General features: G+C 38.5%; 2 protein-coding genes across 9 annotated transcripts; both read right to left on the bottom strand.

Moving 5' to 3' along the window:
• Nucleotides 1-127: 127 nt before the first annotated feature.
• Nucleotides 128-2,747, bottom strand: il17d (interleukin 17d). The gene is made up of 2 exons (XM_037790350.1): nt 1,779-2,747; nt 128-1,470 (listed from the first exon to the last, which is right to left on the bottom strand). The coding sequence occupies exons 1-2, from the start codon at nt 2,078-2,080 to the stop codon at nt 1,149-1,151; spliced, it is 624 nt and encodes a 207-aa protein (XP_037646278.1). The 5' UTR covers nt 2,081-2,747; the 3' UTR covers nt 128-1,148.
• A 127-nt stretch (nt 2,748-2,874) lies between these two features.
• ift88 (intraflagellar transport 88 homolog) lies at nt 2,875-26,006 on the bottom strand. 8 transcript variants are annotated; one of them, XM_037790342.1, is made up of 28 exons: nt 25,797-26,006; nt 24,638-24,700; nt 24,423-24,482; nt 24,040-24,093; nt 23,757-23,820; nt 23,390-23,459; nt 22,405-22,495; nt 22,154-22,258; nt 21,820-21,922; nt 21,293-21,639; nt 20,980-21,050; nt 20,788-20,874; nt 19,541-19,640; nt 18,994-18,999; nt 17,379-17,465; nt 16,995-17,181; nt 16,500-16,608; nt 16,200-16,350; nt 15,988-16,103; nt 14,864-14,916; nt 14,464-14,529; nt 14,249-14,355; nt 11,868-11,940; nt 10,763-10,813; nt 9,451-9,468; nt 9,221-9,271; nt 5,086-5,193; nt 2,875-3,843 (listed from the first exon to the last, which is right to left on the bottom strand). In XM_037790342.1, exons 1-28 carry the CDS (start codon nt 25,875-25,877, stop codon nt 3,725-3,727), a joined length of 2,598 nt encoding a protein of 865 aa, XP_037646270.1. In that variant the 5' UTR covers nt 25,878-26,006; the 3' UTR covers nt 2,875-3,724. The 8 variants fall into 8 exon arrangements, with proteins under 8 accessions (XP_037646270.1, XP_037646271.1, XP_037646274.1 ...); XM_037790343.1 differs by having other exon boundaries at nt 3,707-3,843; nt 10,763-10,810; XM_037790346.1 differs by lacking the exon at nt 9,221-9,271 and having other exon boundaries at nt 3,707-3,843.
• Nucleotides 26,007-27,733: the final 1,727 nt, after the last annotated feature.

The raw sequence follows: 27,733 nt of genomic DNA, 5'->3' as shown, positions 1-27,733 counted from the left end.
GTTTAGTTTTGCTATCTTACAGTCAATGTAGGTTAAAGTGTGTCGCTGATGTATCCGGTTAGAACTCAAAGTGTACAGAAAGGATCTTAAAAAAAGGTCTCGAAGGGTATTCAATTTAACTTCAGTATTCCTGTATATACCCTGTTTTTACATGTTTCATTTGACTCCTCATCAAAGGCAATAGAAAAGCACTAACTGTTCCTTATTTAACAAGAAACAAGTAGGAAGAATACATTTTAAAAAAGGACAGATAGTTTTTGTTGTAGGCGTGTTTATTTTCTTACCCCCTTTAATGATCTGATGATCACACCGGCTGTTACACCAACTCCTGTCTGGGGATATTAACCACTTCCTGTATCCTGAAAAAGCAAAAATGAGACTGGGAAATATACATACTAAATTAAAAGCTAACTACAAATGCAATAACCTGGAATATTTGTTGTTTTGATGACAAGTTGTGAATGAACTTGCAGTTGTTTTTTTACATCAGTAGGTGGCAGCGTCGATCAGGTCATTGACTTTCTTTTGTATTGGTCCTCCCACATTACAAATAAACATGTTCTAATGTATTTCCAGTGGCATCTATCCATGCAGATAGTTGTGGTTTTATTTCTGTAGGTTTTGAGTTATCCATCTCTGAGATTTCTGCCTCCATTTTTTTTTAAACTTGAGCAAATAAAACATAAAACTATCTGCATTATTAGATACAACAGTGAGTGAAATATGTCTGCTGTACTTTGGACTGAACCAACACTTCAAACTTTGAGTTTCATCTAATCTCTGGATGTTTAGGCTTATTCTCTACAGTCCAGCCAATACAATAACTTTGAATTTTGCATCCTCGTCATCAAATTTGGGTCCAAAGGGCATCAAAACCAAGCCAAGAATGAACATGGTCCAAATAAAAAAGCTCATTTAAGAGCAGAAACAGAAAACAGACAGTCCTGATTTGCTTCCAGATGAAAAATGTTTCCCAAAGATGAACAGAGATGTAGATCAGTGGCTCAAATATTCTAGTTTAGGGACAGTTACAGGGGCTTCTTTGCTGGTATACTCCCTTAAAAAGTGTCAGTGGGGAAAAGATGAAAACCAAAACATGTGCATCAGGTGTAGAAGAAGGTATCTGGAGTACAACCGTCCTGCTTCCTTCAGACTCTCTTCCCTGCAGAGACGAGCGGTCCGGCTTTGGGCTCGGCTCTCTCCAGACTCTGGTTGCTGTTGTGGCCGTCCCTCTCCTTCTCCAGCAGCGGCACACAGGTGCACCCCACGGCGATGGAGACGTAGACCTCGGTGTAGGAGTGGCGGCCGCCGATGCAGGAGCTCGCTCTCCTCAGGATGACAGAGGGAGCGTAGACCGGAGTGCTGCGGTGCTGGTCGCTCTCCTCGCCGTACGGGCCGATCAGGCAGCCTTTACACAGGCAGTACGCCTCGGGGATGTAGCGGGGGTACCGGGCCGGGTCGTAGGAGATCCTGAGAGAAGGAAAACAACAGAATCAGTTTCTATTCTTTAAGATGATTACTGCATTCAACACTCTTAAAGAGGACCTATTATGCTTTTCCCTTTCCTTTAGTGTGTTATAACGTTTTTTGTGAATGTAAAAGGTCTGCAAAAGGTTTACTCAGACTTTTTTTTCTATGCAACATAGATTACAAATATTTTGATGTTTGAATGCAAGTAATTTTTTCTGCAAATGAAATGAATGCAAACTAATTTATAGAACAGGTCACAGCACTAACACACTAGAACATTGCTCCTTTCATGTTGCCCCTGCGCTCACCTGTAGGCCCAGGGGGAGATGCTGAGCAGGTTGACCGGGAGGCGGGTCTTGCTGTCGGTCTGGGTCTGTGAGGTGGTCGGGCAGGTCAGGTTGAATTTGTCCTGCGGCTCCAGCTGCAGAGCGTGATGGAAAGCGCTCATCACTCCCACCGAGAGACGCCCGAACATCTGCTCCAGGATCTCCTCCGGCAGGTCCAGGCAAGCCCGGGGCCTGGTGGCCTTCTTCCGGACCCGGATCGCCTCGGCGGGCCAGCCCAAAACCAGAACCAGCAGCAGCAGCAGGACGCGGATCCAGTGCGCCATCACTTGTGCCAAGTTGTGCCAAAATGCGTAAAGGTTCCTCTGCGCGCTGTTATCGCCTCAAGACGAGCAGCAGATGATCAGAAGTTAACAGGTTACTTTCCTCCGGTATAATCCAGTGAAGAGTTGGAGGCGTTATGGAGAGTCAGCTGCAGGAAAACAGTCCACAGTCCTGGTCTGGAAACCGAGGCTGCACAGGCGCACCTCCAAGGAAACATTTTGGCACAACGCGTCCACATGTGTCGCCAGCTAGGAGCAATAATAATAATTACCTCAGAATTAGAAATAATCACCGAGTTGGACGTTTCACACCTGCTGCTTTCTGTTTCAGACGAGAAAAAAAAGAGTCTTTCCCTCCTGGTTTTTCCTCCACCGATGTGTGCGTAAAATCCGGTTATTACGCGCAGGAACTCCACCATCCAGAACCGGAACGAGTCTAAATCAAACTGAACAGATAAAAGAGGCTATAGCGTTCATGAGAGCAGCTCCTGACTGGAGTGGGAAGTCCAGACTGTTTGGCTGTGTGCGCCCTGCTTGCTGCTGGATCTTGGCTTCACACCAGACAGAGTCGACTTCACTTAAAGAGAAACTGGATCCAGCTCTGATGTCTGCTCTGGTTTCACAGAGAAACTATCACCTCAAGGTCAAACCACAAACACATACAAATCATTTTTCTTTCCATTCCTCCCTGTCACTTAGTGTGATCATTAAGATTTATGTGAGGCAAAAGCTTTAAATTATATTATGCATATAAAAATCCAGTTAAAGCTTCATTCAACACAGTTTACTCTCCACTAAATCTTCAAAAACTTCCCTTTAATAACTCAGATTGTCAGTGAGCTTTCTAGAAAAACTCCAATGACTCTTTTCTTGAATAGTTACAATATTTGATGTATATAAATGAACAAGAAAGAAAGAAAAAATAAATATTATACTATAAATAAACATGTTTTGAATAAGTACAAAATGTTAAAAGTAACCACCTGAAATGGACGGATTACATAAGGTTGTTGTACATGTACAGGTTGATGGATTTTCCAGAGCGGTTCCCAGAACTCTCACACATGGAAACATACAGAAATCTTACGATATGTTTTTCATTGGCTCGGTGCCCCGACACTGAAATGAAAAAGGTGACAGTGAGGTTAAAATGCAGACGTGTGTTTGAGGGCGTTCACAGTAAAGAACTTGTTTACCCTCAGGAGGAATAGTTTGTCCAAAAAAGGTCTATAATTTCTACATCAGATATGAATGTAAACACATTTAAATGAAAGTTAGACGTCAACACTTTAACCTCATTGTGTTTGTTTTCACTCATTTTAAATTGTGCTGGACTGCTGAGCCAAAACAAAACTGTCCAAGTAGATCCAGACTGTGAAACTTCACTCCATGTGTACAGGCATTCCTCTGGATATGAGTAAATATTTACCTTTAAAAAATCATCTGTTTCAAGCATCTGATAGAGGTAAAGATGTCCCACTCATAAACTCTATCAGATGCTCATGAAAAATAAAGTCTTTATCCTGTAACATTTATTTTTTTTTAGAGTAGAGAGAGTGTAAAGTGTTTTGGTTTTGTGATGACCTCTTGGTGACAAAAGAGCAAATGTCTGAACACCACAGTGAAGGCAGAAGGTGGAGGCAGCTGCTACGGCAGCAGGTCGTCTCCCAGCTCTTCATCTGCAAAGTCATCATCCTCCACGCGCTTCTTGGCTCCCGTCTTTGGTCTCTCCATCTGAGGCCCCAGAGGGTCCACGTAGGACGCATCTACACACCAGAGGAACAGAGGTTTTACTTGTTATCAAACTGTATGTCCTGGGCCTCGTTTTCCTGATAACAATCAATCTTAGAACTCAAAGAACATTTCTACAAACACTCTTAAGTTTTGTTTCACAACGCCTTCTCTTAATCTACGATTATTTCTAAGAGCATCTTCAGTCACAATGTTTTTGGGAAAAACCTCTTAAAGGCACAATGAGCAGGATTTGTTGTTGCGGTTTGTAAACACAACATCCAAAGTTGACCCCTCCTCCTCGACGGGTAAAAGCCAACCCCAGATTCACCCTCCTTTTGAAACGAGCTTTGTCCACTTTTCTTTGCTGGTTGCTACATTTTTATAGAAGTTGATGCCCAGAAACGTCCCGAACACAGCGAAAACTAGAATGGCACTCGGAGAGCGCAGACCTCCGCCAAGGTGCGTGACTTTAAAAACAGATCACAGCTCACAGCTGGCGGTGCCGTGAGGTGGTCGGCTTATTATTAACATGGTGTGTTTCCGTGTGACGTATCGCCGGATGTCTTTTTCATTCAGCAGCCTTGTTATGTCTGTATAACGTTACACTACGTTGTCTCTCATCCCGTCATTTACCGCTTTGTTCTTTCCCACCGCGGACGGACAGCAGCTCACGCACACACATCCACACACGTATCTCTCTGCTCTCAGAACGAAGGAGGCGGGGTCACGCATCATCAACGCGTCATCAACGCATCATCAACACGTCATCAACGCGTCATCAGCTACACTGCTCATGTGTTATACCCTGTGGTTTTAATGCTCAGTCTTTTGGTAAACAAGGCCCTGATCCGTTTATGAAGCGTTTCCAGGTAGTAGGTTATCTTTAAGTACTATGCCAAAGAAAAAATGGATTTGCCTTTTAATATTTCTAAACATGAAATAAATAGATGAATATGCAGATTGTGTTTTGTACAACTTGTCTCTTAGGTGTCAGAATTTTAAGAGCTGTTTGTCTTCTTATGGTCAAAATCTCCTTGTTGTGGGAAATGTTTCATTTTAGTAGCTTGAAATAGCAGAACGAGATGGAGCCTCTGCATGACAACTGGTTTGATTATGTGATTATTATTTAGTATGTAAATATATGAGATTGGTGGTTGAAGCGTCAGTGAAGCTCACAAAGGGTTCAAAGATTAAAGAGAATAAGTGAGGCACAGCTTAGATCATGTAATTGGTTACAGAAGGGAAGAAGAGAGAGAAAACTTGGGTTTCCTCACCTATTTCTTTCGGGCTGCTGGCCTCGTAGGGCTCATTGGAACCAGGAAGTGACCTCATCTTGGCGCTCATCCGTTCTCCTTTAGTGCTGCTGCTGCTGTGGCTGCTGTCTGCACAAAACACACAAACACAGAACAACTGATTCTGATGACTGAGGCTTTAAAACAGGTCAGAATTGAGAATATTTGATAATTCTGACACAGTTGAAAAGATGTTTAAACATTCCTTGTATGCATGCTGAAAACTAAGTCATGTAATTACTCATCAGAAGATTATTAATCCCCAAAGTGAAATCACAATTTATCAGATAACAGCTGTCAGATATGGTGTAAGAAACATTCATGACTCTTGGCATCTTTAAGGATTTGAAACCCAACTAGATAAACTCTAAAATGTACGGAGGTCAAACAGAGTTGGTTTTTCTCACACTCTGGAAAGTCAACATGGTGGAGATGTGAGATAGAGACAGTCAGCTATGAAACATCTGAGTGTGTAGCACAGTAGTTCCCAACCTTTTTTCATCTGATGCACCCAAACAGCAACACACATCATGTTCCAAATGTGTTCATTTGAACTCATTTTAAACTGGAAACTGGTTGATTTAAATATATAAAGGTTAGGTCTGTCAAAGTTAACACGATAATGCTATAACGCAAATTTGTTTTAACGCCACTAATTTTTAGGTTGTAGCGGCTCAGTTTTAAAGCTAGAGTGAAGATACTGGTGTCATATCAAACTACAAAACCTAATGAATACATTGGTACCAACCATGTCATACTAGCTTGTTGTGAAGGAGACTAAATAACGCTCCAAACTTACACTAAATTTAGGCGAGGAAAAACTGTCACGGACATTTTCAAAGGGGTCCCTTGACCTCTGACCTCCAGATATGTGAATGTTGTGATGGAATAATTGATATACAAGTTATCTTTGGAAGGAAGAGGTCCGGAGCTGATGATGTCTTACAAAAGAAGGTTTATTGAAGCTTGATCAAGGAGAATTGACAGGTCTCCACAATAGATGCTCTCTGCGTGAAGGCCTCACAACTCTGCCCTTCCTCCCCGGTGCTCAGTGTCTTACCCCTTATCATGTTATGACTTACTTCGTTCCTCTGGCATCTCTGACCCTGGTTGCCCTAGCGACTGGCTCTACGGTCTCCACTACAGGCACAGCTGTACAGATAACGGTGGCTCCTCTAGACAGGACTCCAACCCAAGAATGTCAACAGAGGGACACTCTGACAAACACTCTGACCTTTCTACCAATAAGAGAGGAATTGATGGAAAATTCCATCACAAGTGTAAATGGGTTCTATGGGTACCCACGAGTCTCCCCTTTACAGACATGCCCACTTCATGATAATCACATGCAGTTTGGGGCAAGTCATAGTCAAGTTAGCACACTGACACACTGACAGCTGTTGTTGCCTGTTGGGCTGCAGTTTGCCATGTTATGATTTGAGCATATTGTTTTATTCTAAATGCAGTACCTGTGAGGGTTTCTGGATAATATCTGTCATTATTTTGTGTTGTTTATTGATTTACAATTATAAATATATACATACGTTTGCATAAAGCAGCATATTTGTCCACTCCCATGTTGATAAGAGGATTAAATACTTGACAAATCTCCCTTTAAGGTTCATTTAGAAGAGATAAAAAATGTGTGATTAATTTGCAATTAATCGCGATTAAATATTTTAATCGATCGACAGTCGTAGTTTTTTTAATTAACTGAGCTACTTAACTGAGTACCCCTGGTTAGGACACAAAATACCTTCCAGGTTAAATCCCTGCACATCACTACTAGTTTGCCCTTTAGCAAGACACTGAATAAGAGCACCAGCTCAGACACAGAGCTGGTGCTCTTCACAAGATGTAATGAATATGTTGGAGCGCTCTACTGAGCTGAAGGACAGACATGATTACTGTCAGCAGCAGCAGCAGCTCACATCTGGCTGCCAGGTAGTCGTGGAAACCAACGAGAGCAAAAAGGCAGAAAACTGAAAAACAGGAAGGAGAAGGAGGCCCGATATTCTACCTTCTTCCTTCCACAGTCCAAAACATCTCACACGAGGCCTCACAAACTGCTGGCAGACTGAAACCTCCACTGGAAAATTTACATTTTTTTCCCTCCTTATTTTGTTTCTTGGATGGTTTCAGTGGCGTTTTTTTTTTCTTTTATAAAACACAACTGGGAGAAAAGAGGGATGACCCGACTAGGTTGGAAGCCAGACTTAAAACTGATGGTGTGTAACGGTTTCCACAGCACGAATACTTCTGTGAAAGATTGATAGAGACGTTAATCAATATCGATGAGACAACTTTCTGGCTGTTGCAACTAATTTTCCGGACAAAAAAACACTTGGAGAACAGTTAATGCAAGTTATCTGCACACAGAGAATAAGAACACACAAGTTAAGTGATACATTTAGGCACTTCTTGCTCTGTTAAAGCGGTTTCAACCAGTCACACATCAAAGAGTGACGCAGGTTTGGATGCGTGCAGCCTCGACACACACAAACACACTCACTCAATTCACAATGCTGAAGATATGCAGACTTTACAGAAAAGAGGGAAAACTCTCAGGTGCACTAGAGGTTTTCTCAAATATCTGACAGAGTGTCGGGCGATCTCTCCCTCCTCCTCTGTGAGAGCGTAAACACTGATCCCAGTCCAACTTCACAGCTGCCTGTCAGAAGATCTCTGGACCAGATTCAAGTGTTTTGACTGAGACACTGAACTTGAGATTTCTGTGCTTACTTACAAAAAAACTGCTGTGTCAGATGGTATTAAGTCGTAAAACTGATTTTAAATAGTTTCTTACAAAGTATGATTGTGCACATTATGTACTTCTATAAAACCTAATACAAAGACACTGGTGTAAAAACAGTGAAACTGCGTTTTTCCATTCTTCTATTGGACTGTGGCTCCTTAAACGAAGGAATGAACAGTGGTGGAAGAAGTACTCAGATTTTTTACTTCAGTAAAAGTAGCAATACTACGGTGTAAAAGTAGCAATACTACAGTGTTAAAGTACTCAGTTACAAGAAAAGTAGTGCATTCAAAATCTCATTCAAGTAAAAGAACAAATGATGCATTAATGTGTTCATCACTTTAAAGTTGCAGCTGGTGAAAGGAAGCTAATTTTAACTACTTCATGCTGGATACTGATGGATATCTTAACCTTTAATAATACATCACAATTTGTTAGTTTGTTTTATGTTTTGTAATAAATAATATCAATCTGCAAAGTAACTAAAATTATCAAATAAATGTAGAGGAATAAAAAGTACAAAATTTGTCTCTGAGATTTAGTGGAGTAGAAATATAAAGTCCCATAAAATGAAAGTACTCAAGAAAAGTACAAGTACCTCAAAGTTGTACTTAAGTATAGTACTTGAGTACATGTACTTAATTACATTCCACAAGTGTATAAAGGGAAAACCCATCCAAATGATACGGGTGTGGTTAAAAGCCAGTTTCGTCCTATACTTTTCACTTTTTTATCTATATCATTTTAACACGTCTTTCAACATTTCAAAAATTTCTAATTAAATTTTAAAAAATAAATAAAAGAAAGAAGTTAAATGTTGATAATGCATCATAAGACAAAATCCAACATCTGGCTAATCAGTTGTAAATCAACCTTTTGGGTAACAATGGCACATTTACAGTGATGTTGATTAATGTGAATAATCCCTGCAAATATAAATAAATTAATAACCATGAGATAAAAGTAGGAAGTTCATGTGATTATTAAGAGTTTAGCTGATCACGTCAGGTTCATCAAGTTAGTATTCATTACAAAAGCATTGTCATTCTTAGTCTTACAACAATGTATAATTATTACTCATGACACTTTCACGAGTGTATTTAAAGAACAAATTGTTGAGGTTATTGAATGTAGGTCGATAGATAAGGTGTTCTGTTAATTCAGTTATAGATTATTCTTTGTTTTAAAAGATATCTGATGAGAAAAGGAGAATACTGACTCTCAGTTTCATCCCTGAGGAGGTTTGTTAAGCTGCAGATTTATCACAAATATTTGAAATCCAGTCTGGATGACAACACCTAAACAAAACTAATCCTACAATCCTGCAGGTTTGAATGAATCTGGAGTGATGATCTTACGTACCTCTCCCTGAGTCCAACAGTGGACTGAGTTGTTTGGACTCAGATTGAGATACTGAGCAGCAAAGAGGAAGCAGAGCGAGAATACAGATGAAGCCGGAAAGAAAGACAAAAAGGAAAGAAAGATTACAGCGTCGCACTAAAAATCATTGCACACAGACAGAGAACTAAACAAAGAGCAGAGAGAAGCCGTTACAGAGAGCTGAAGAGAAGTAATTAGTTTCATTCTCTCACCTGCTTTAACATCCACATCTGATGAGCCGTAAGAAAGTAAGAAGAGGGTATCGGGTTTAGTTAAACAACTTAGAAAGTGTCACAAGAAATATTCAAGGACAAACATACAACATACAACATACAACATACAAGGGATCAAACATGTTGGAAGATAGCTTCTTTTTAAACAGATCCAGTTACAGATCTGGCAGCATGAGCACACAAGGTTGAGGTTTTCTAATCTAATTGATCAGGACATGTAATGGAAGGATTGGCAGGCTGGAGCAGCAGTCACATTAACAGGTGCATCATATATATATATATATATAAATATATATTTAACTACACTACAGGACAGACGTTCAGCTGCACTAGAGAGAGTGCAAAGCTGGGACTCGTTTACAGTTTCTGGCAGCTCTCTAGTTTGTCTGGATTGCGTTTGAAATCTGCAGAGGAGCCAGTTTTCCAGAGTTGGAGCCAGTCTCAGAGTACGAGTCTGTGTTTGTTGTGGATCTGTAGTGAAGGAGCTAAAACTGGGGAAACTCTGGGGGTTTGTCTTCTCTGGTGTGGCCTGAAGCTCTCAATTCATTCAGGGCTCATAAACAGTCTTATCCTACAACACCCCTACAAAATGACATCCCCATTAGGGCTGTCAAAGTTAACGCCATAATAATGTGTTAACGCTCATTTGTTTTAACGGCACTAATTTCTTTAACGCATTAACGCAACTTGCAATTTTTAGGTTGCAGCGGGCTCAGTTTTACAGTTTAAGGTATCATATGAAACTAGAAAAACCTGATGAATCCATCGGTACCAACCGTGTCATACTAGTTTGTCGCAAAGGAGGCTAAATAACGCTCCAAACTTGGGCTAAATTTTGGTGAGGAAAAACTGTCACGGCCATTTTCAAAGGGGTCCCTTGACCTCTGACCTCCAGATATGTGAATGTAAATGGGTTCTATGGGTACCCACGAGTCTCCCCTTTACAGACATGCCCACTTTATGATAACATAAATAATAATGCAGTTTTGTTGTATGGGAACGTAATTTTCAGGAGACAGGGCTGCTTACAAAAGACGTGAGGATACATTGTCATTCCACATGAACCATTTAGTATCCCAAAAGGAAGCAGGAATTCAAATGAAAACCATTAAAACCATTAATCTGACCCGGAAAGGTGACCTGTTACTGACCAATTGGGGATTAGATATGGAGTTATAGCTGCACATTCATAATCTAACAACAGGTCTTAAAAATAAACCAGACTTGTAACCGAACATGGCTGCAGCCCTCTACTGTAGTCAGGACTCAGTGTGGTGTTTTAGAGGTGTACCCATAATGCCGGCCTTCTTAGGAGAGGTGAGGACAGGTGTGGAGACGCCTGCTGCTCAGCAGCATGTGTGAACAACAGATAGAAGAGAGACGTGATGACGTACATGAACAAAGGAGACTGAAAATGAGGATGCGCTAAACAGTGTTGATTATAGGCTTTGATTCTTACTAAAACCAAACGTATATAAATATATTACCGTCATAGCATGTTTCAATACTGTTGTTAATATGAGACCTAGTTTGTGTATCGATACCAAAACAATTATTTTTCCAATACCTTACTCAGGAATATAAACATTGTTTTAACACTGTATAAGAACTTTTTTAAGGTGCCCCTTAGGGGAGAAAAAATATAGATGGGTGAAAAAAGATCAATACATTTGCGTTCCCTTGCAAAACTTTTGCGTTCTCCTGAAAAACTTTTACGTTCCCTCGCCAATTTTTTGCATTCTACCGAAAAACTTTTGTGTTCTCCTGGTAAACTTTTGTGCTTTCCCGAATTTTTTTTGCATTTCAGCACCAAATTTTTGCATTCCCACGAAAAACGTTTGTGTTCCCCCGCAAAGTTTTCGGGTTTTCTGCCCGAAAATCTTTTGCGTTCTCCCGAAAAAAGCACCCGCAAAAGTTTTTTTTTTTAAACCCATCTATTTTTTTTTTCTCCCCCATATCCCCTTAAGGGCTCCGCACTTTACTACAGAAAATATTAAAAGTTACCAAACTGAACACTCAATTCTAGCTTTTAATACTTGGCTGTTTTCAAAACTCTGTGCCACCGTCACATTTAAAACTGTACCAAAAAACTACTGAGGCTTGAAACACAGCCCGATTCATACTAACAAATATGCACTTCTAATATCAATCAAGTCCACACTAATCCCCAGATGTTTAATTTGAATTTCATTTGAAGATTTGTGTTTGTACTGTTAGATGACTTACTCACAGATTGGACCTTCCAAACATTTCCAGACCGAAACTGAAGGAACTTTGTATGTTATGGTGACTACTGACTCTATTCAATTAATTTATTTTTATATACGTAGTGTCAAATCATAACAGAAGTTATCACAAGATGCTTTTTATATAGAGCAGGTCTAGACCGGACTCACCACCACTCCCGGCGCTGCCCTCTCTGCCTTCTTTCCGACCTCTGGCACTGCCCTCCCGCCCCGACTTCACCCTCTGCAGGAAGAGAGAACGAGGGAGGGTAAGGTTTGAGGAAATTAAAATAAAAGTTTAAATTTAAATAAAATGTCTTCACCATATACAGTTTTTAATCAGATTAGGTTTCTGTGGTGAAAAAAAAAACATATAATAGTTGGATTCTGGTGACATCTTTTTCCAATGCCGAGTCTTTTTATCCGTCTCTTTCTGTGTCTCATTAATTGAGTCAGTCGAAAACTATGTTTTAAACTAAAACCATCTAACAAAAAGCTGTGCAGAAACATTCAAACACAAGTTCAAGTGGACCTTAATATATGAACAAATTAGTATAAATGTCACATGTTAAAACAAGTCTTATATTTCCAGTTTGGGTGGAATAAACTACACTACAGCAATGAGCAGTTAGCAACAAAGATGAAGACAACATTTTAAAATAATACAATAAAGATATGTACGGAGGCCCTGAGAGGAAAGTGAGAAAAACAATCCTGGTGATCATTTTCTAAGTCTGATCTAAAGTGTTTTTCTCTCCTGTGTTTATAAATTAAGAAAAGGGGAAATAAGATTTTGCAGGATAATCTTTCTATGTTACTTTTTCCCCTACCTGGGTGAAAAAAAGAAGAGAGGAGAATTTTTTCTTTGTGTTTGTTGTTGTAATACTCATTTCAGCCACAAAATGCTGAAATGCACTACTACTTCATGTTCTAAATGGGACTAAAAGCATTCATGTTTTCTTCCAGGTGAGTTTTAATTCCCCCATGCACTATAAAAACGGTACATTTATTGTGTGTTAGCAACTAATGTTACATTACTATCATGTCTAGAAATTAATTTAAATCCGCTCTAATCTGCTGTTGGGGAAAACATGAATGCTTGTAGTCTCCGGAGCGAGTAACGTTATCGACTCCAGCCCAGGAGACCTAAACTATGGTGTCTCCCCTGTTCCTTCTGACTACGGTCGGGAGGCTGAAGCAGGAAAAGTTAACACTAGGATCAACTTTGATTCATGGAGGGATCTTTGTTTGGTAGCTAACATTACTGCCAAGCATGAGAAATATAGAGTGATACTTGGGTTTTAGCTGCTACTGTTGCTAAAGTTAATCAACATGATGCTTGTCAATCACGTTCAGTCCCGTGTGTGTCAGTAGTGCGAGCACAAACGCGAGCAACAGGACGCTGACTGTCGTTGACTTAACAGCCACAACATGGAGTCCCTTTAACATCAGATTTAGAAAATGAATCACCAGTTTTTTCTCACTTGCCTCTCAGAGCTTCCATAGCTGTGGGAATTACCATTATAAAATAAGACATTTAACATAAACACAACATCAGAAAGATCAGTGATTCAATCTTCTGCTAATCATTCTCTCATTCATCATTTCATACACTACTATGCAGTTATATTAGCAGGATCAGTTCAGTTTGGGGAGTTTTGGATGAGTCAACCCTCTCTGGCTCCATGTAGGATTGTTTCTCTGGGCTGAATTAAGAGCAGCTGCTTGTGATTTGACAAAGTCATCCTCTTCATCTGTTCCTACACGGCTCTGTTACTCTGAATCACGCCTTCTTCAAAACTTGACTGACCCCAGACCACAGGCCTGGTAGATATTTTGGGTGTGGACCTTAAAGGGATAGTTTGGATGTTTTTGAAATGGGGTTGTATGAGGTTCTAGTCAGTGTATTACCTACCCACCTAACTCCATCTACTGTAGGTAATACTTTGACTATGGAGAAGTACCTCATACAACTCCACTAAGAAACACCCGAACTATCCCTGTAAGTGATAATCCAGAATATAGTTCTCCGTCTTTGGTGATTAGCTCTCACGGTTTTTCTGCAGAGCAATACCAATTGGAAATACAGGTGGGTGTTACTACCTGCTGGGCATTACTACCTGCTGCACCTCCAACGGTGCCCGTGGGCCAGCTGCAGGGTCATGATCCCGGGGAACCACCAATCATCAACGTTTCGCTCCTCTACCCCCGGTACGTCTCTTGGTGGCGGAGCAGTGGAAGGGACATCTCCCTCCCACTCTCTGCAACTGGCCTTCGGGGTTCACCGGTACCCCATCGTTCCTCCTTAACCACAGCCAAAAGTTGCCCCATCTCTGCCTCCTCTGCCAGGTCTTTGAGCCAGCGTCTTTGCTGCCAGGTCTTTGAGCCAGCGTCTTTGCTTACTCCTGTAGCTTCATGTGTGCCATATATTCCCAAAGTGATAACTACCGTAAAAGCTTTTATATACTATCTACAGGGTGAATCACTATCAGGTAGTAGCACAACAGATGTTTATTTACACAAACATGCTCTTTTAAAACAGAGAGTTGTACCTGTTCTCTGATCTCCTTCATCTTCTCCGCTTTCTTCAGCTTAGTGGCATATTCTTGGACTTCCTTCAATCCCATATCTGTGCACAACCTCACCAAGAAACGCAGGCCTGGACAAACACACACAGTTTTATATTTTCTTCAAACGCCAATCAGCGAATCAAATGCTGTTGGTCAACACTTATGTTGAAAATTGTGTAACAAACTGGATGAATTACATTCCACGTTTTCTGGAAACTTGCGGTGAATGTCTTTATACGTTTCCAGAGCTTTCTGGTAGTTTCCTGTGAAGAACAAAAAGAGAAAACGGATCCATGTTTACAACTTTAACTGAGCTCATTGCTGGTTCACTCAGCTAAATCAGTCGTTCTGAAACTGTTAAGTGAAACAGCTGTTACTCTTTCCCACTTTTATCTCCTCACAGTCTGTGAAGACACAACTAAACTTTACTAGATCAGAATAAACCTTTATCCAATAAATGACAAAGTTTAGGAATTCCAATAAGGAGTGAATCTACTTTTCTGTGATGTGGTTTTCAGTATTAAAGTGGCAGAGTATAGGCAGTAACATGCTATTTTACTTTGCCATTAAAAAGGTAAAAAACAGAATCATTCTCACCACTTCTTCTGTAGCAGCTCGCCACCATTAGCTGCCACTTCACCTGGGTCGGTCTGAGAAACAGCAGAAAGACGTCCAGTCAGTATGAACACAAACTGCACTAAACTTTCTTTCGTTTTAAAAATCAATTCTGCATTCAGCTGGAAAGCCAAAAAAACAAATAATCTGTCCTCTTTGTTTATGAAAAAACAACAACTTCCAGATGAGAAGAGGCTTCATGGTCGATGAAAGAAGACAACAATCAAAACAAGATGAAATAAGACACAAATCACTTCATCACGTCAGAAAAGTGTAGAAATAACATGTTTCAGATATTTCTCAAAAAATATTTTTTTTCATATTTGATCTGAACTGCCAGTTATGAAATGATCATCAATTTTACACAGATCTATTTGATTTGTTACTTGTCATGCTAGAGGACGCTGCAGGAATGAGTCCTAAAACCCAGAAAAGAGTTAGCATTTTAGCAATTCCTGTTCCCTCGTCTGGAAGTCAATGGGTTTTTGAATGTCTGAAATAAGGTCTGTGGTTAACACAAGATGAAAAGATATTAACGTTTTGTTCTACGATATAAAATACATCAATAAATACCCCACTCGTGAATTTTGAAGCCTTTATGTGTCTTAAAAAGTGGCTAAATGAGACTACCCCGGCTCGTCCTCCTTTACAGCCTCGTTGCGTATACTCACACTCTTGCAAACTATTCGACACAACCGTTCCAACTTGTAGATTTATGCTAGATGTGACGCTAAGAGGGAAGGCTCTTGTAGAAGAGGAAAGAGCACAAAATCAAAATACAAGTTGGAAGCTTAGTGCAGGTGACGTTGAAGTCATGCGACTGTGGTGTATTTGCGTTTATAGTCTAACATTAGCTTTTTACTTCTGCCGATTACATTTAAACTTCAAAAATCGATTATCTTGCCGAACAAAACATGTGAGTATCATAAACGTTTGTTTGCCACAGAGCTTATTTTCGGCAATAATCCAAAACCCAATGGAACAATCCCCTTGGGTTTTTTATCGAGGGAACCAGGGCGATGCTAACTTCCTGGTTGGCTCACATAAATACATCATCCCTGGAGCTCTCTATTACCTTTGAATTACTATAACTGGTGGTTACTTACTGTATAAGTGTGGCTCTTTCAAAGTACTGAATGGCCTTCTCACAAAACTGCGTCTCGATGTAGTACGCCCCGAGCCACTCGATCACATCGATGTTGGAGGGGAAGTACCTGAAGGACTGGACAGCAACGCAACGCAACAAACATCAGAGCACTTAACCAACGCTGAAAAGTTACTTTAATTCATCGAAAACATTCAATCATCCTTCTCGTACCTCGTAGTAGTACTGGAAAGCCTGGGACTTGTCCCCCTCGCCATCGTAGAGCTCCCCCAGTTTGGCAAGCGCCTGGGGGTCAGTGTGAGTTACACTCAAGACCTGGATCAACCACTCGATGGCCTGTTGGGGATCCTCCAGAAGCTCATAGCTGAAGCCAACGAGTCAAGGAACAACAGATGCTCATTGACGTAGGTTTGAATCCCTGAATGAACACTTTCCCAGAATCATCTAGTGAGGTACAACTGTTTGAAGCACATTCACACATGGCACATCTTCTTATCAGTATCAGAAGGATACAGGTTGGCCAGCTGGTACATGACCTGGGCGCTGTTCCTCAGGATGGCGTGGAGCTTCAGGAAGCAGTCCAGAGCCTCCTCCAGACGATTCAGCTTCTTATAGGTTAGACCTGGTACAAGTAGATAGAGGACAAAAACTGTCAAACAACTTTCTTTGACACCCACAGATATTCCCCTAAAGTGTACATTATATACAGTAAGTGGACATTTTTATCATCAAATGCTTTGTTAAAACTGGTCATGAGCCCGCTCTGATGTTTGAATCATACTGTAGGAAAACTGACCTTCAATTTATCATTTAGATTCTAAGCTATTGAAGCTGACAGCGAGAAACTTTTGTTTTTAGAGAAATACTTTTACTGTTATTTGCTTTTAATCAAGTGTGATCTATACTGAACTTGAACCACCTTTAATCCCGATAAGAACATCAGAGAAGTAACAGGCTCTGTCCGGTTAAATTCTTTCCTCAGCACCGCATCATGTGAATGGATGTTACCCAGGTTGTAGAGGGCCTCGGTGCAGGAGGAATCATTCCTCAGTGCTTCTTTGTAGAACTCCGCAGCCTTTTCATAGTCTTGCTTGACGAACACCGTGTTGCCTTTGTTGATCAGTGCTGCCGGGTTGTAGCGGTCGGCGGTCATGGCGAGGTCGGCGTATCGGTCGGCCTGGTCATAGTCCTTCTCCTGTAACGGGGGAAAGATCAGAGGAGAAACACCTACTGGTAGCATCCACTGTGCTGAAGTGTACTTGAGCACTTTAACAATTTCATGGCAGAAATATTTAATCTAATTCAGGTATTAAGCTTCTCTTTTCTTTATATATCTATCTTATTATTATTATTATCTGAGAGCGTTTTGATTCATCAACGAGAGGATCTTACCAGGAAGTAGAGGAAAGAGAGGTTGGTGGCTGCAGCGCTCTTCACTCTGCTGTCCTTCTTCTCAAATGTCTTCAGAGTCTCCACGGCCTGATGACACATCATAAAAAGCTGTCAGGGTAAAAGTACATACAGTAATACTATATACCTTTAAGAACAAGCTGACTTCCCCCAGAATGTAAAACACCTACAAACATAAAGCAAACCAGTGAAGGAACCACCATGAACCATACAGTAAATCCAAACAATATTATTTAAAGAGTTTAAAGATAAAAATTATTGCAGGATGCAAACATCTGGATTTTTGATTTACAAATTAATGATCATTTTTCCTCAGACATTTAACTTTTTAAAATAAAACCTTTTATCACATTTACTTGGTTGTTATGCCACTGTAAGTGTTTTATATACTGGGGAGATTTTCTAAGAGCCTTTAAAGGTGTAAAAGTTTTGACAAACCACCAGCTAGACTACAGCTGCACCGATGCTGCAGGTTTACACCACCACCACTACTGCCAATGAAGAAGCACCACACACATGCATCAGATGGATATGGAGCGCCAACGTGTTCAATATTAAATAAATAAATAAATAATTATGAAATAAATAATCACACAAATACATCATGGAAAATATAGAAATAAAACTATAATTTGTGAAATAATTTAAGTAGGGCTAATCAGTTGTTTTGGTCTAAGATTCCTTTAGTCAATTAGTCATTTTTTATGCTTTTTTCATGCTGAATGAATTATTTTTCAAGAAACTTATGAGCACATCTCTGGTAAACACAAGAAGTGGGGCTTTTGTGCGATTCTTTGTGGAAAAACTCAGTTTTACAGATCTATCGATTAAATCAACTAATCGATTAGTCGACAAAATCGTAAACATTTAAATAAATTTTATAAAAATTGATGAGAAGTGTTTAAAATAATAAATGCAAAAAGGGTAGTTTTAATAGGCTTCAGTTTCAGCCTATACCTTTTTGGTCAACATAAACCCACTTTGGTTTGTCACTTTTTCAAAAGCACGCAACTTATTATTGTTTATATTTATATGTGCATTTGAGTTGTAAAGTTGAAAACGATCAAAATAAAATAAACTAAACAAAACTAAACACCACTGTCATGAAGAGTGACATTATGAATATAATGTGTGATTATACACAGAAAAAAAAGACATTTTGAAATAAAGTTATTATGAAAATTAATTATGAAATAACATTTCATAATAATCTAGTTTAGTTTTTAATAATTTCTTCAATTATTTCACAAATTGCTCGTTCATTTATACATTTTACACAATTTATTTAATTCATTTTATGTCTTTTTTATTTACTAAATATTGAACATTTTGGGGTTCCATGGATGTAAAGCATGTCAGTGTAAGGAAGTTGGCTGCTGCAGTTTTATATAATTGGAAAAACTTGTTCGACAGAACAAACTGTTAAATAAGAAACCATTATAATTTCCATTCTGCACCCAGATTTTCCCTCCTGCTCTGTGGGTTTTAAACCAACAACTGCTACTCCAACTTCTTGTAAAAAGTAGTAACATGTCAGGGAAAAAAAACAAAACCAACACAATGTAAATGTGAACACGGAAACAGAGGGCACACATACCTCAACCTTAGGCATGCAGATGGGAAACAAGACAAAAGCAAGAGAGAATGGAGGGCAATGAGAAGGGAGGAAAAACTCCTGAAACAGCATCAGCAGGAGAAAACCGACATGTGTGAACAACGCTGGCCAATAACTCTATGGAAACTTAAAAAAATAGATGGAAAATAATATAAAAAGGACAACAAAGACTATACACATTTTGCATATCATTAAAGGGAAATACCACTCGCTCTAACAATTTATATACAAAAACGTACATAAACGTAACAGCTACTCCAAAATTTCAGATTCAGAATTCATAACAATAACAATCTCTAACTGGCTTATACTTTTGTAATTATATTATTTATAACTGATGTTTTAATTTCAAGCATTGATGTGAAATGTTAGTTTTGAATTAGTGGCTTTAAACCGAGAAAATTCTGCATGTTGTTAAATATAAAATCAATAACAAGTTCGCAAATATTACGATACTGTGGCAACAACCACGGACTACTACCTACATTGAGTGGTATTTCCCTTTAATAGCGTTGAGACAAACAGTCACCTGATTGAAGTCCTTCTGTCGGAGGTAGGTGATCGCTTTGTTTATCTCCAGGTCGTTGGCGAGCTCAACATACTGAGAGCTCTTCACCATGTCAACACACCTAAAAAGAAGACAAACAACCATACATGCACAGTATAACACTTTATCACATGCTTGCTGCAAGAAGTATGTATAATTATTTGTTTTACCTAAATTTGACCAGTGACCATGAGAGCTGCTGTCGAGGCTGCATTTTGATTTTGTTTTCTAAATAATATGTCCGAGTGTCAACTAGGGCTGTCACAATGTCAGATTATCGTGGCCAAAAGAATTCAAGATGACGAGATTATCTTGATTTCTATAGATTTAAAAAAAAAAAAAAAAAATGCTATCAGTGAAATTAATCTTTAATTTTGTTTATTGTGCATTTTGTTTCTTTTTTGGAAAATTAATTACACTCAAAATACGTTTATATAAACGGTGGAAAACATCTCGACCTCCAAGAATTCCATATTAAATCTGAGAAAACATGCGAGGACCTGTTTGAGCCGTTTGATATTGATGTAATAAATTCCATCTAATGAAGTTACTCACTACTATTAGTAGTTTTTTTTCTAGACTTTTTACTCTTACTCAAGTAGAAGTACGTTTATTTCTACTTGATCAATATAATTATAAAGTAGCAATACTTTTACTTGAGTACCGTTTTAGTTTACTCTACCCACCACTGCATAAAATCAGCTTAGGCATTGATGCACTAGTTTAAAAAATACGATAACATGGTTGTGGAGATGCAGGAGGCACCTGACCAATCAAACATATTTTTTAAATATAAAAAAGCAGCAGTCTCAAATCTGCCGTTTCCAGACTTTGCTCTGAGATTTGAAGCTTCATCTTTTAGTGGCTCGAAATTGTGCAAAGGAAATCTTAAAAACTAGCGACCAACAGTTGTTATTGTTTCCATATTTTCCTTTAGAGTGACCTAACTGGGTGGGAAATCCAGGAAAATGTGAAATCTGATTAAGGGAATCAAGACATCCAACGACACTCCCCTAGTTTTGATTTTCAGTCCCAAAACAGAGAATTTTGATTTAGCATCTGAAACAGCTGTTCAGCAGAAACACTTATTTATGGAGAATATTGTCAGCTATCACCTTGAAAATTGTGTTTTTTGACCTGGAGTTGGAGTCCTCTTGTACATTATATGCCCTCTGGTGTTAAGATGTTAAGATGAAAAGCAAAACAAAGAAAAAACAACAGTAACAAACCAGTCAAATCCGGTAGCAAAAGAAGTCTCAATGGCCGGAGCGATGAGCTTGGCTGCGGTCATAATGTACTTCTCAGCCAGGACTTTTCTATGGACAGTATACAGAAGAAGACAACATGTAACAACAACAACAACATCAGGCTTGTAAGGACAAGACAACCACCATGTTTGTGTAGTGTGAGATTTTTCTTACAGATCTCTCTCCATCTGGTGAAGTTTGTCGTTCTTAATGGCCTCGATGACCAGGTTTGAGTCGGTGTCATCCTGAGAAGACATGATAGGACAATGTTTACATTAAGATGTCATTTACAGGCATCACATTCACAAATCTCCAACACTTTGTTGTGAATAGTAGTATTCTACAGTATATACGGTAGGGTTGTACCGAATAGTTCGAAGCTTCATTCATAACGTTGACATTCAAATTCAAAGAGAGAAAAGGGAGGTAATCTGTTGCTATAAATGTTATACGTTTCCATAAATAAACATATTTTACTGCTACTCACATTAGACGGGATGTACTTGTCTTCGTCGTCGATGCCCAGAGGAACAGAGATGAGCTTCTGAAAGGCCTTCTTCATCCTCTCCCTGTCTCCGATGGCGTAGTAGCACAGGATGAGGTTGAAGCCCGTCTTGATGTTGGGGCTCTCGCTCATGATGTGCTCGAAGGACGTTATGGCGTCCGAGTACTGGCCCATGCGGACAAAGACCACGCCGATGTTCTGCATGATCTTGATCCTCACTTCCTTGTTGGCGTTGGAGATCTGATCCAGGGCCATTCGGTAGAACTTGATGGCTTTGGGGTAGCTCTTCTGTTTGACGTAGATGTTGGCCATGTTGACTTTCAGGCGGCCTGGAGGAGCAGCACAAAGAATATAAGACAAGTTATTTGACAAGTACAATGCATGAAAATGCAGCAGTTTAAACTTTTTTAGGTTTTGAGGATGTTGTTACATGATAATTTGTACTTCAATGCTGCAGTAACAAATGTCCTCTTTGATTTTGCAGCCATAGTTAAAACTTATCTGCTCACCTGCGTTACTGAACATCTTGTTCTTCACGATGACCTGGTAGCTGTTTAGGGCCTCTGGGTACATTTCATTATTCGCATACTGGTTGGCAAGGTTGAGCAAAACCTGGTGAAGAAAGACACATTTAATATTTGTAAAATCAGCTAATTAAAACTAGAATCACACCATTTATTGTGTCACAGATAATAACTAAGTAACAACAGTAACTAATAAAAACCAGGCTTGAAGAGTTTGTTGGGTTTTCCAAAGGTGGTGCTTGTCATTTCAGAGTGTAGGAAGAAAGTGCTCAACAGACACTGGAACAGCCTCTGATATACAGCAGGTATTATGACTTACAGAGTAGGTGAGGTCTAAAGTGATGTGTTCTCCGTTGCCAGACTGTTCCCTCTGTCTCACCAGCGTCCTCTCCTTCCTCCCGGCCTCTTTACCTTTTTCCAGAGCCTGTAGAAACACATCAGTAACAGTAGTGTACTGTAGAGCTGACTCAATGAAATATTAATCACTGCTTCACTTGGAGGCTTTTTCTCTCCTAAACTAAACATCCATTATTTGACTGGACAGTACATTAGAGAATGACATAGTCTGACCAGCTGTAAGGCTCCGATGCTCTGAGCCATGCAGCTCTCTTCTATCAGGTCATTCACTTTCTTCTCCAGGATCTTGATCTTCTCCTCAGGCCTGCAACAACACAAACACAGAAATACAACGTGTGATAATGCTGCCTGAAAGTCTTCTTCCACCGGCTTCACAAAACACGAATATTAGAAACGGTTTAATGACAACTAAATGTTAGAAGAGCGACAGAAATCTTCCCTCCCTCTCTGATTTAAATCTACAATGGAAAGAATTTAAATTTGTCCCAATACATATTATAATACACTTTAGATTCACTAGTTAGTAGTAGTTGAAAATATTATATGTTTTCTAACTACGTATAATTAAATTATTTTTAGTTCCACTGCAAGAAGTGTTATTTTGTCATATGAATTGCTTCTTTACAACAAATATATATGTTATTATGACTGAACATGCGTCTTTAGATTCTGATTTTAATAGATGTGATACAGCCCATTCTGACAAGTGGGTCAGAATTTTTACTTGCCCCTATACAAATTATTTTATTTATTAGTGGTTATCAAATAACAACAGAGACCAAAGTTAATGTTTGTCAGTCAGTAAATGAATCTGGAGTTTCGTCCACATCCTCTCTAACGCCATCCAACTAAACTCCGGTTTTCAAGATAATTGAAATACTCGCTTGCGCTTCAGCTCATAAACTTTGTCTTTACCCGCCGCCATTTTCTCACGAGTGCCCAATTGGTACTGATCATGTGCAACTCTCAGCAGAGAAGGAAGCGAGATGGCTCACTCCTTAGCTACTTCCATTTATCAGCTCTGTGTTTAATTCTTTTTTACCACGTGCTACTTGCTCTGGGCAATCGGGCAAGTGTTATTGTTGAGCCCTGTAAGGTATTTTCCTCCCCTTACTGCTAAGGGGGCAACATTAACTTTGGATGATGCAGGGTCAATCTTAAAAGAAACACTGAAACAGTTTAAAGAGTGACAACTCACGTGTCTTCATTCTTTGTTTCAAGTTGAGGTGCAGGACCTTTGGACTGACCCAGAGGGTCAAAGGTCGAGCCTGAAAATACAAATCATATGTTGTGTAACAGGAATACTATACTGTTTACACAATTACAATCTATCATTATAGAAACACATAGAGGCTCCTTGGGTTTTTTAAAGATTAGAGACAATAAAAAAGATAATAACACTCCTGCTTCCTGCTGCTGTGCCATGCTGACACGGTCTCTCTACAACTGTGTCTATTCCTGAAGAACAACTTCCACAATGCAGACACAGTAAAAAATGAGCAGCCACAGAATCACAAGCTGTTGAATCAACACATATGTAGCGAGAATGACTCCCTGAAACTCACCACGGGTCATGGAGGAACTGTAACCAGCTGCTTTGACAGCAGTCATCGGTCGGGCGGCTCCATCCTGTCACATTTGAAAACAGCAAAAAAAAAAAAACACAACATATACTGATAACTTTCCTCGTGAGCTTCATTTTCACAATTTTCTTCACAAAAACAGAGCAGGTTGTTATTGAGCTTTGATTAAATATACAATATCGGCCAGTTACACATACAAAAGTTTAAGTGAGATTGGTCAACTAATGCATAATAAAAACTATACAGGACATTCAAGCCCTCTCACCTGCACAGCTCCAGTCATGGGTCTGCCCATTGAAGAGGCCATCGGGATCCGAGCCTTCATGACACAATAAGTATAACACAGGTGAGAATAATTTAGGCATGTTTACCTGACAATGTAATTTATAATGATAACAATGAGACAAAAACATGTTCATTAATAAAGGTGTATATTTGAAGTGCTCTTCATAGTTATCTTGGTTATTGTTTGTGTGCAAGTTGTTTCTTTATCCTGTAATTTGTCATACTCTGAAGAAAGTCTGTTGATGTGCTGATTCAATTAAAGTCTTGAAAGGAAAAGCAGTGTGCAGGACTCTTACATTTTCAAGTGTTGTAAAGTTTTCAAACCAGGTCTAATTCAAAATGATTCCATGTCATTGTACTTACTCCAAAGGAAGTAGCTAAAGGTCGAGCTCCAATGGCAGTGCCAGGAAATTTGGCAGTCATCTAGATATTTAAAGACACGACAACTTATCGGTTAGAGTATTAACAAAATAGTGCAATTGGGACATCATTTATTATTTTTCTCTCTCTCTCTCTCTCACTCTCACTCTCACACTCACACTCACACACACACACACACACACAGGTACAGTACTCACCGGAGGTCTTCTTCCATGACTTGTCCTCACTGCTTGCTGGAAGCCTACATCATTCTCCAACTCCTTAAAATTGGTCAATAATTATTATTATTAATAATAATACACTTTATCTGTATAGAATTTTTCAAAACAAAGTTACAAAGTGCTTAACAAGACAAAATAAAAATGACAAACAATGATTAAAAACATCTTAAAAACAGTCTAAAGATTACACAACATTGAGCAAAAGGAGCTACATATAAGAAAATGTAAAATAAAACAATATACAATAATTAAAATAATCAATAGAAAACAAGTTAAGAGAATGTATTTGTATATGAATAGGTTTTAAGAGGTGACTTTAACAGATAAAAGTGAATTCAGACCACAAATTCTGTGAAAGCACACTTATAAAAAATATGTTGTTCTTGACTTTGACTCTTGTTGGTCATAGGTGCTCTTTATATATATTTATATTATATTTATATATACACCTATTTATCATCACTTATGTACATAACAGTTCTGTCTATTTATTGCCTTTATTTGTCCATCTTTTGGACCCTAGCTGTTATTTCTTTCTATTTCTGTGTAAGTTTAGAGAGATGCATAAAACCAGAGTCAGATGTCTTGTATGTATGAACTTGCAAGACAAAATAATATCATTCATTCTCACTGTGCAATATCATTTTCCACTTATACAATTTTGTTAATAGTCTGTTTATTGTCAATACTGTACATACTGCTCCTATTTTTATACTTCCTTCTATTTAAATGGTTCATATTTTGTTTCACTTTGTTTAGCTCTTTTTTTTACTGTGTTAGCTGATGCATCTTGATTTTTGCACTATGCTCTTTGCTGCTGTACACTGCAAATTCCCCCACTGCAGGACTAATAAAGGAATATCTGATCTTATCTTATCTTGGTAAATAAAGCTGATTGTGATGTTTTTAAACAGTCTTATCTCCTCAGAGAGGCTGTCAGTCTTTATTCTTTACATACCCATTGTCCAATACAAAAATAGACTTAGCAAATTAATGATTTTAAATGATTTGTTTTATAGTTCTCCCCCTCTCCAGCTCATATCATTATCTAACTGTGTCATTGTCAGCTGTAGTTAGAGAACACCTGCAATGCAAACTGCTTTAAACTGCTAATGTAGCATAGCTGCTAACTCACCTCTGAGTCAAATGTTGGATTATAGTCGTTATAACCCGAATAAAGATCCTCCTCCTCCACAGCCAGATGCACATTCTCCATCTTTATGTCTCCCTGCTGAGATTTTATCACTAAAAGACCATAAATATCATGTAACTCAATCAGTTTAACACACAAACACAGAGAGCATGGAGGGTTTGTTGTCGTTTCAAGACTTCATCCCACAATCCCCCGCGGTATGGGCGGGACACTTCACAGATCTCTCACCTCTGATTGGCTATTCACGCGTCAATCATCAAGTAGCTGCGACACGATTGGTTGAAAGCTGGTTTCACCCCGTTGCTAGGATACAAGTGAAAGCTACATGCCTTTCTGTGCTCATTTACATCTTAAACAATATAAATATAACTTATAATAACAATATCAGTTTCATCCTAAACAATATAAATATAACTTATAATAACAATATCAGTTTCATCTTAAACAATATAAATATAACTTATAATAACAATATCAGTTTCATCCTAAACAATATAAATATAACTTATAATAACAATATCAGTTTCATCCTAAACAATATAAATATAACTTATAATAACAATATCAGTTTCATCCTAAACAATATAGATATAACGTATAATAACAATATCAGTTTCATCCTAAACAATATAAATATAACTTATAATAATAATATAATTTACATCCTAAACAATATAAATATAACTTATAATAATAATATAATTTACATCCTAAACAATATAAATATAACTTATAATAACAATATAATTTACATCCTAAACAATATAAATAAAACTTAAAAATAAGGAGCAGTATATACAGTATGGACAATAAACAGACAATTAACAAAATTGCACAAGTGGAAAATGATATAGCACAGTGAGAATGAATGAAATTATTTTGTCTTGTAAGTTCATACATACAAGACATTTGACTGGTTTTATGCATCTCTCTAAATGTACTTACACAGAAATAGAAAGAAATAACAGCTAGGGAGAAGAACAAAAGATGGACAAATAAAGGCAATAAATAGACAGAACTGTTATATGCACAAGTGGTGATAAATAGGTGTGTATATATAAATATCATATAAATATAAATACTCAGTGGCCACTTTATTAGGTACACCTGTACAATCTAGTATAGGCTATAAAGTTAACTTTTATGATGCCTATATGTTCTGTTTTTCTTCACTGTCATAGAGGTGTTTATTAAATTATATGTTTAGCACTGAGGTCATAGATAGTGGTGGTGTTGGACTGCATTATGCTGAGAGGTTTTTCCAATATTCTGCCCTCCTCATATAGGGTTGTCCTCAACCAAAGAAATTCTTTGTCAACTAATCGATTAATTTAATCGAGAGCTCAGTAAGACTGAGTTTCTCCACAAAGAATCACACACTTTAAATCTCGTGTTTGCCAGAGATGTGCTCATAAGTTTCTTGGAAATAAATCATTCTGCATGAAAAAAAGCACAAAAAATGACTAATCGACTAAAGAAATCTCAGTCGACTAAGACCAAAACGACCGATTAGTCGACTAATCTACTAAAAAAGGGGCAGCCCTCATAAATAGGGAGGACAAAAAAATAGAAACACCTTTTAATACAATGTTGTCCAGTACAACTCCACTGCAAACTACAACCTCAATAATAAACAGATTTCTGACAATGTCAACACAAGGTATACATTTATGGCAGAGCTGTTGATTGCACAGGTGTACCTAATAAAGTGGCCACTGAGTGTATATAAAGAGCACCTATGACCAACAAGAGTCAAAGTCAAGAACAACATATTTTTATAAATGTGCTTTCACAGGATTTGTGACCTGAATTCACTTTTATCTGTTAAAGTCACTTCTTAAAACCTATTCATATACAAAAACATTCTCTTAACTTGTTTTCTATTAATTATTTTAATTATTCTATATAGTTTTATTAAT

The sequence above is a fragment of the Sebastes umbrosus genome, chromosome 13 (assembly GCF_015220745.1).
Source record: "Sebastes umbrosus isolate fSebUmb1 chromosome 13, fSebUmb1.pri, whole genome shotgun sequence".
Lineage (NCBI taxonomy): Eukaryota > Metazoa > Chordata > Actinopteri > Perciformes > Sebastidae > Sebastes > Sebastes umbrosus.
Note: the sequence above shows the minus strand (reverse complement) of the source record. Positions and strands in the feature narration are given on the sequence as shown.

Bases quoted from the DNA above. Each gene is read 5' to 3' on its own strand.
- il17d (XM_037790350.1), bottom strand. From the start codon at position 2,080: ATGGCGCACTGGATCCGCGTCCTGCTGCTGCTGCTGGTTCTGGTTTTG. The intron at 1,471-1,778 runs GTGAGCGCAGGG...TCCTTCTCTCAG, and splicing joins ATCTCCCCCTGGGCCTACAG to GATCTCCTACGACCCGGCCC.
- ift88 (XM_037790342.1), bottom strand. From the start codon at position 25,877: ATGGAGAATGTGCATCTGGCTGTGGAGGAGGAGGATCTTTATTCGGGT. The intron at 23,821-24,039 runs GTGAGAGGGCTT...CAAATGTGACAG, and splicing joins CCATGACTGGAGCTGTGCAG to GATGGAGCCGCCCGACCGAT. The intron at 19,641-20,787 runs GTTTGTTACTGT...TCTTCTTTTTAG, and splicing joins TTTGCTACCGGATTTGACTG to GTGTGTTGACATGGTGAAGA.